Source organism: Oreochromis niloticus, linkage group LG9 (assembly GCF_001858045.2).
Source record: "Oreochromis niloticus isolate F11D_XX linkage group LG9, O_niloticus_UMD_NMBU, whole genome shotgun sequence".
NCBI lineage: Eukaryota > Metazoa > Chordata > Actinopteri > Cichliformes > Cichlidae > Oreochromis > Oreochromis niloticus.
The window spans coordinates 13,305,707-13,314,760 of NC_031974.2; the positions used below are offsets into that span (position 1 = coordinate 13,305,707).

Here is a 9,054-nt window from a genome sequence, read left to right on the forward strand (position 1 = left end):
CTAAGAGTGGAATAATGGTTAAGTTGGTGACAGCTGAACATATTTAAGGCTGCCAGTTGTCATTAGAGGGGGGATATTGTGCTGTGAAGAAACGCGATAATTTAATTGTTGTAAGGGAGCTGTGTCGTAAATAAATACTTTTGTTCCACTACACTTGCCTTGGTCCATCTCACTGTGTTTCCAGCCGCTAAGGGCCACCCTGTTACAGAGACTTTAAAATGACTAGAAAACAACAAACATATATGGTGCACTTGCACTTAGTGCGGGATTAGGATGTGATTACACAGCAGTCATTATTACACTTTGTAATCCAAATAAAGTTTACAACCTTGTATGTTAAGATTTTATTTTGAAAATAATGCATCATTAATATTCTGCGACAAGTAGAATGATCCTATGTTATGTTTGACATAATTAGGCATCTTCACCACCAGGCTCTATTGCAGAGTTGGAGGTGCAGTTCGTAATCTCTGTTTGAAAACATCAGGCAAAACAGGAACGACAACTAAACTGTAAGCTAAACTGGGAAAAATAAAATGACTAAACTGTGATACTACGAAACTACTATTAAAAACTGTGGCACTATGATTACTATGAATGGTATGATGAGGTGTAGAGGTCCTTTGTCAGAAGATTTCCTGACAAAGAGTAAATGACAACACAGAGACTAAATACACACAACAGCTGATTAGAATGAACATAATGACGACACAGGGGAAGTGAACCTAAACACAAAGAACATGAAAACAAGACTTTCAGAATAAACAGTAAACATAAAAAGACGCAGACATGACAACATGAGAGACCAAATCACAGGGGTGAAGACAAGAGGAATCTACTAAACAATGAACAGCAACCTAGCCACAATAGAAATTAACTTGATAAGCTAAAATGAAGCTAGAACAGGCGTGTCCAAAGTCCGGCCCGCGGGCCCAGTTTTAATTGGCCCGCAAGTAATTTTATAAATAGAATAGAATATGGCCCGCACTTCAACTTTTGCTTGAGTTTATTGCACTTCTTAGTTTTAACACCAGGGGGAGCTGCTGTTGATCAAGGCAGTTGCTCCACCAAAAAGGACAATCACAGAAGAAATTTACCCCAAGTTACTAAAAATGGCAGAACCAAAGAAGCGAAAGGTAGAAAGTGAGTGCAGAAAATTTCAGACACGGTGGGAGAGTAAATATTTCTTCAAAGAATTAAAGGGGAAGTGTGTCTGTTTGATCTGCACTGAAACTGTGGCAGTTATGAAAGAGTATAATGTACGATGTCATTATGAAACCAAACATCAGGCCTATGCATCCTACACTGGTGCTGAGCGAGAGCAGAAATTAAAGCAAAGGGTAGCTATCCTGCGGGGTCAGCAACAGTATTTTTTTTTTTCGTGCTCAAATTGTCCAGAAAAAGGCTCCAATAGCAGCTATGAGGTCGCCCAACTCATCGCAAGACATGGCAAGCCTTTTTCAGATGGAGACCTCATAAAACGCTGCCTCGTTAAAGTCACCGAAATAATGTGCCCGGAAAAAGTGCAGGACTTCAACAACGTCAGCATGTCCAGAAATACAGTTGTGCGACGCATTGAAGACTCGTCAGCCAACATTAAACTGCAACTGTCTGATAAAGCTGTGCTTTTGATTTTTACTCCATCACATGCGATGAGAGCACCGATGCCACAGACACCGCACAGCTGCTAACTTTTTGCGGGGAGTGGACGAGAGCACGAGCGCTTTAGGTGAGTAAAAAATATATTCCACAGTACCTGTGTGTTAATGTGCAGGTACACATGCTTCAAATATCAATAATGCGCATCAATTCTGTCACTACCCTGCTTTTGCGCACCACTTTCTTATATGCGTTTATCTTGTTAACACACAGAGTACACACCGCTGTGCACAGCGCACGCACACGCAAAGTCAGCTGATCTCATCTGATGCAGATTTGCTCCTTGATCAAGTGACATTTGTCCGGATTTTTGGCATGAGTGGCGTCAGATCAGCACCGCAGCTGGATGGCCCGATTTACATACCCAGCGCAGCTGATACTCACCAGAATAATTGACTAAAATTATATGCACTCCTGTTATTAAGTTCAGTGCAGTCTGTTAATGTTGATAATCGTTTCAAACGAACGTTAATAGATGTTTTGCTAAGCCTAAGAACTTAAATAACAAACTTGAAATGTACCCGTCCCATTTTCCCCTTTATTGTTTTTTTCTCTGTGCTGTAAATCTTCTGTCCAAGAAGAAATCTGAGGCTGCTGTTCTGAGAATGAGCTACCAAAGCTTTTTCTGAATAAATCAATAAAGATCCATTTATGGAAAGCTGTGATGAAGGCACTTTTGTCTTTAATTATATTCAACAATATAAGACATTTGACCACTTTTAAGTGATTTTTAATACAGTAAAGTTAAGGTTATATACCTAATTTCTAGTAAGTGGCCCAGCCCCTCCTATATTTTTATGTATGTGGCCCTCAGCGAAAAAAGTTTGGACACCCCTGAGCTAGAACATAAACAAAAAACAAAGTACAATGAAACTCAAAACACTGGGACGCACGACCCAGGACCCTGAGAAGCAGTCGGCACACAGGATCGATTCATTGTTGATACAATCATCAATCTGAGACCTGTTTGAAAACATTACAGGATAATAACAAGAGGTCAGTTGTCCTTTGTGAGGACAGATACAAACAAGTCTTCAGCTTCTTTGTAATGGACATGTACTTACTCAGACACCTCTTTGCAGGTGTAACTTATCCCTCCCTTTAACATTTCCTTTAATTTATTCAAGCATGTATGGCTACAGGTTGATCTGCAGATGTTAGAAACAGAAATGGATCAGTAGCAGTGAATGTAGGATCAGCTTTAAAATATTGGTGCCCTGATTGGCTTCACTGACTTAAATCAAATAAATGAAGGAGAACGTGGTGACAGATTTGTGTAAAAAAGAGAAAATCTTACTTGGCTTTGTTCTCTGAAATAATAACAACATTCAGCCTTTGGACCTTTTTGGGGTCAAGCTTTGGCACCTCAACACATGCAAAAACACTGAAGAGAGAAAGAAAATTCAAACCACAACCAGGTGTATTGTGACCATCTACAATAAACTTGTAGTGTCTCTGCTTTTAAAATGATTACTCTGCAGATGAAGACCAGGTCTGTGACCGCTTCCTGCTAGTTGCCATTATCAAAGCAGCAACTCAAAATTGGTCACCTAGAGCTTTAGGTTCATGCTTAACTGCTGGATGACCAATTATTCACCGGAACTACAGTTCTGGTGAAGACACAATAATTTAAACCCGTATTGGTTTGTGGACCAAGAATATTATTTTTACAACAACCTTTGAACTTGTGCAACAAAGGTCAGTAATGACTGTTTGTAATAGCACTTTGTATGATCTGCAATGACATAAAAGTGATTCTTTTGCACTTAGTCATCTAAAACAAATATGAAAAAATAAGTTAACAAATAATGAACTAAGTACAGTTCTTAGCAAAGCCTTGACATAACTTAGATTTCATCTAAGTGTGTATGTCAGTGTTAAATTAGTGGCTCTAATTACAATTAAGAGAAAAGACATTCCTTTACCTTTCTCAGTAAAAGTCATAAAACTGTCAGAGAAGCAGAAGCAGTCCTACCCTGAGGGATTGAATGGTGGGTCGGTGGATCCGTTTAGCAGTGCCGTGACATGACCAGAGGCAGATGCTGCATACTATACACAGACAAAGGGGATTTTGAAGAAACACTCATCTTGTAAAAGAAAACTAAAAACTAACACAAGATTTGAATTTACTTTTAGGTATTTGTGTCTTCCTGTAAAGTGAGGTTTATCAATCATGAAGAAGTCACTATAAATGGGATAATTGAACATTGGGCATTTCTAAAGTCCCTTATTCTGAGAAAAGACTGCACTTCATATTACACAGATTGATATTATGTGAACATCATTATATTCATAACAGGAAGTATGAGGCCGCAACATATCACTGAGATTTTACCATTATGATGCAATGTTGTATTTAAAATTATTTTACTGTCGAAATGTTGCAATATTTCACAGATGTGATTTTTAATGCGACTGTGGCCATTTTTCCAGTCATTTCTTATAGTTCACCTTTAAGTTCACCCAGGCTTTACAGGTCTGTATGCTCTTTAACAAACAACAAAATCAACAACAAAGGAGCAAAACAAGTTATACTGCCTTGGAAAGATTTGCTAAGATTATCACACACACAAGGAAAGATTTAGGAGGCAAACGTAACAAATTCCAAGCGTAACATTACAAGCCCTCGCTAGTCTCGGGAGAGGTCACTGCTTAGTAGTAGCAGAGTAACCCAGGAAAAAACGGCATTTCATTCATAAAAATGTTTAATTAATTCTTTCACTCAACTTTATCTTTTCCTTACTTTATGGTATTTCTGTGCTCTCTGAATTAATGCCAAAGTCAAAAGCTACTTTATTTAAAGCTATGTGGTACCTGCATTTGCACCATGTGTCCCATAATTAAAGCATCTTTACAAATTAATTAAACTCAAATCCCTACAATGATTGTGCACAATCCAGAATCCCTACTAGGGGGCAGAATCATTTTTTGATATTCCATTTAACAATATAAATGCATAACTATTGGTCTCAGGGCTCCTTTGAATGTGTGGGCTGCTGCTCACTCAGGAGAGCGCTCCATGGAGACCGACACAAAGCCTCATTGACAGACAACGAGACAGCGTGAACATTTCTTTTCTCCATCACCATCACTTATACTCTGGAAAGATTTGCTGCACTCTGCCGCCCACTTGTGTGTTATTTTAACCAATGCATGACCTCAGGACTATATCCCACATAGCAAGCAGGTCTGGCCCGGATCTGGTATCAAGCCGGCACTGCTGGCTGACTTCTGGCATGATAAGACGCATGTCATCCAGATATGGGCCAGGCCTGGCATAGATGGCACTGTCTATGTGTTGGCATGCCATATCTGGCTCGATTGTGATTTGTTTTATGTGCCCCAGGCTCGTAGAAAACAGGTCTAGCCCAGATCTGGCATCAAGCTGGCACTTCTGACTGACTGGTGTCATGGCAGGGTGTATGTCAACCAGATGTGGGCCAGGTCTGGCAATGATGGCACTATTTATGTTCCTATTTTCCTATTTTAGTTAGAAGACCCAAATGCCATGTTGCAATACTATACTGCTATGGTAGCCAATGTCTCAAATGCAGGTTTGACAGGTTTGTGAGCGTACACTTTATCCAAAACCTAGTAACGGTGTAGTCATCGTTGCCAGTGGGTGGCTGTAGCTCAGGCGGTAGAGCATGTCACTTACTGATTGGAAGGTTAGTGGTTCGATCCCTGGTTCCTCCAGTCTGCATGTCAAGAGTGTGAGTATGAATGTAGTTAGGAAGCACACAGTTAAGAGAAAGTGTGTGGTTGGGTGAATGTGGCATGTTGTATAGAGCGCTTTGAGTAATACGGGAGACTAGACAAGCGCTATAAAAGAATCAGTCCATTCACTGTCTGAACAGAGTTTCGTCATGTTACTTTTGCACTGTTTTGCATGTTCTGACACATGTTGTTTTTACATGGCTTGATTAAGGTACACATTAGGCTGACATCTGGGACCAGAGCTGAAACTGTTCTGGGCCAGCACAGGGCCAGCAGTGTGTCTACAACTGGCCCCTGGCTGCACACCACTTACAGATGGCCCACATACCGCAAAGAATGACGGCCCTTTGGTGGCCCAGATCAGGTTTGCCAGAGGTAATCCACACATGGGCCAGCACAGGACCACCAGTGTGTATGCAACTGGCCTTGTGCTGGCCCATGTGTGGACCACCTCTGGCAAACCAGGTCTGGGCCACCAAAGGGCCGTCATTCTTTGCGGTATGTGGGCCTGATCCGGGCCATACTAATTTTGCTATGTGGGTACCGTTTAAAAGAGAGAAAGAAAATCTAGTAAATTCATGTTGAAAACTTACATCAGCAGAATCACTGTCCGAAATGGAGTTACACTGGATATTACAATTGTCCTTTGGTTCGCGCATCGTAGCGAAGGTATCTATGACAACAATGTGCATATTTACTTTGGTGAGCTCTTCAAATAAAATACAACAAAGAGAGAGAGAGAGAGAGACAGAGAGAAAGAAATCTCACAACATAAGCACACTGGACTAAAAATAATAATTAAATAAAGCCCTAGCTGTCCAACCTCAGCCACTTAGCCAAAGGGTAGACAGCAAAAAGATTCACTCATGATAACTCAAAATTGTTTCAGTCTGCTCTGAGTAGCAACTATTAGCATTTTTGCTTAGTCAACGATTTTCACAACTAGAAACAAAGTGTAACCTTTCACACCTAAAACGCATCCCTGATCACTAAGCTTATGGAGATAACATACAATATTTCAAAGCTTCTAAAGCAGCCAAAACTTGCTGTTCCATACACTGGTTGGTTTTTGCAAATACACATAAATACTATATAGTAGTTTGTAAAATTCTACATTTTTACTTTATGTTATGTGTATGTGAGTAAAATTATTGAATTTGTGTGAATTAAATTATTTTGAATTCATTTGCATTTACTTTGATTCTGGAAGAATGGTTTGTGTATCTTAACTTACTTTTGTTTGCTTAGTTTAAAAGGATTTATGTATGTATATGTTGATTGAATAAATGGTAGCTCAGGAATAAGTTTAAGAAAGTTTAAGAAATTCTCCTTTAACGTTAGGGCTCAAAAACTTTGACATGACTTGACTTGCTGCTGCTATGTAAATTTAACAACAGGCCACACAAATAACAAATCATGTCTTGCACAACAAATTACCTATATTTAGAGATTCTAGCATAATTTTTATAAACAACTGTCGGTGTTCCTTTGCCATTGTGTAGTTTTTTTGCACTGTTCAAATAATAAACTGTTATTCTTATCTACTGCTTTGAGAGTGTTACCCTTGCTGCCTTCTTTCCCACACCAGGTCAGACCTTCCAGGACAGATGCCAATGGAGTTTTCAACAAAGGTTGAAAACATTCCGGTCTACTCGCCTTTAATTCACGGACCCATTTCTCTGTAAGGCTCCATAACATCGCCTGACCCACAAACACAGATATTTATGTATTGTTAAACAGATTTTCCATGAATGTGGCAGATGGGATGATTGAGATTGTGTAATTATTGATTATTACTTTGTTGCATTCTGGTTTGAAGGGGGCTGCAGCAATGAGGCGATCATAAGCTTCCACTGAAATGTTACATGGATCCTTGTTCACATGGGCCTTCTCAAAGAGATCCCATAACTTTTGACAGTCATATCTGAAAATTAAATAGAGTTTGTTAATATTTAGGTGTATTTGGATTTAAAGAAATGCAAAATAGTGCAAAACATTGACATAGCTCTTAAATATTTGATTTGACAACGAAATCAAATCATTAAAGATATTGTTGAACGAATTTTATAGCAGAGAAATTGCCATGGGGTTAGACTGTAGACACTGAATGTGAACTTTGTGCTCTCATGATTTTAGTGACGCACTTTGTAAACTTTTTTTTTTAAAGTAAATTTCAAATATCACAAAAGAATATCTCCATTGACTTAATACACATTATCATCATGTCTAGTTACTGTATGTGCAGTGGTATACATTATTATTATTAGATATTAACAATATGCAAACCAGCTGACTGGATGCAGAACATCAGATAAGTCACTGACTATAATACAGTTAAGTTGCAGACCTTCTGCTATTAAGCAGAGCAGCCTTGCCACTTCATGAGTTCAAATGAAGCTGCCTTTCTCTTTACAGACGTAATAAAAAGTGTAAATAAAACAAGTGTTTAAAAAACATCACTTACTCTTTGAACTTCTCACACCTAGAGAAAAATGTAGATTTAATTTCCTGTCCCAATGCCAAGCAAGGGATTATAATAATAAGTAGTAGTATCTTCAGAGACCCCATTTAAAATGTGTAAAAAGTCATAAAAATATACACCTCTGGAGAAGTACGCCCAACAGAATGTTGTTTACTGTCACTATACTGCGAGCTTGGACTTCTATGTATGGAGACGCAGAATGACAGCAGACACTAAATACTTAGGCTCTCTCCAATCAGAAGTCTCGTACAACCATAAAGGAGGTAAAAGAGCAACGGACACGTAGCAAGCTCATGAATGCATATCATAAAAATATAAAAAAGAATCTTTTCAGAAAAATACTCAACTTATTTTATTTCAACCTGTTAACAAATCAATGAACATACATTCTCTTATTAACTCTTTATTAGGTTCACCTTGCTAGTGCTGGCAAGCACAAAGGAAGCTCACACAAAAACAACAAACAAAATAAAAACAAAATGGAAATGGTTTGGGGGAGACAATAGGGCGACGTGGCTTCTGAACAGACAAGATACAGTGAACTTAACAAAAACGTATCTATAGTATTGTTTGTATCACACAATTTAAAATAAACATCACTGTACTTTAAATGCTTTTCTCCCTCACAACACTGGTGAATCTTTCACTTCTTTGAAGCATGTCAAAATACTTTTCTTTCTATGTTTTGATATCTGTCACTCCTGCAGCTCTCCTGCCATGTTATTGTCTCCCCAAAAACACTTCTATTGTGTTTTGTGAGATTTGTGATGTTTTCTACTTCCTCTGTGTATCATTCAGCTTCTGTTGTGTAGTCAGTGTGCGGAGTAACGGAATACATGTACTGACATTACGTATTTAAAATACAAAATATGAGTAACTGTATTCCATTACAGTCTCCGTTTAAAAAGGTTACTTTGTTGAAATAAAGGGATTACACTGCGGTCTTTTCCTGTTTCATATGTTAGGCTATGCTCTCTCTATTTTTGGTAATTCCATGCCGGTGGAAACCAAAACAAAACACGCAAAAAGAGGCTCAAATGCCTGTGTCTCAATCTCGTGGCCCATGTCACGCCTACTTGTGGCCGCATAATGACCTGAAGAAATATTTTTTTAAATTATTATTCAAAAAATTATTTAATATGAAGGCAATAGGCGAAGTGTTATAGGCATCGCTCTAAAGAATCTAGCCTCATGGG

General features: G+C 38.7%; 1 protein-coding gene across 1 annotated transcript; it reads right to left on the reverse strand.

Annotated features, from left to right (window-relative positions):
• Nucleotides 1-2,470: 2,470 nt before the first annotated feature.
• On the reverse strand, nt 2,471-8,019 carry LOC102077908 (ADP-ribosyl cyclase/cyclic ADP-ribose hydrolase 1-like). Its single transcript, XM_013277627.2, has 8 exons — nt 7,841-8,019; nt 7,174-7,300; nt 6,939-7,077; nt 5,970-6,049; nt 3,635-3,708; nt 2,957-3,043; nt 2,724-2,807; nt 2,471-2,622 (listed from the first exon to the last, which is right to left on the reverse strand). Exons 1-8 carry the CDS (start codon nt 7,942-7,944, stop codon nt 2,499-2,501), a joined length of 819 nt encoding a protein of 272 aa, XP_013133081.2. The 5' UTR covers nt 7,945-8,019; the 3' UTR covers nt 2,471-2,498.
• Between the last annotated feature and the right edge of the window lie 1,035 nt (nt 8,020-9,054).

Excerpts from the sequence above, each read along its gene's own strand:
- LOC102077908 (XM_013277627.2), bottom strand. The coding sequence starts at position 7,944 with ATGGGGTCTCTGAAGATACTACTACTTATTATTATAATCCCTTGCTTG. Across the intron at positions 6,050-6,938 it reads TGGGAAAGAAGGCAGCAAGG|ATACCTTCGCTACGATGCGC; the intron begins GTAACACTCTCA and ends TTGTTGTCATAG. Across the intron at positions 2,808-2,956 it reads ATTTCAGAGAACAAAGCCAA|ATCAACCTGTAGCCATACAT; the intron begins GTAAGATTTTCT and ends TAACATCTGCAG.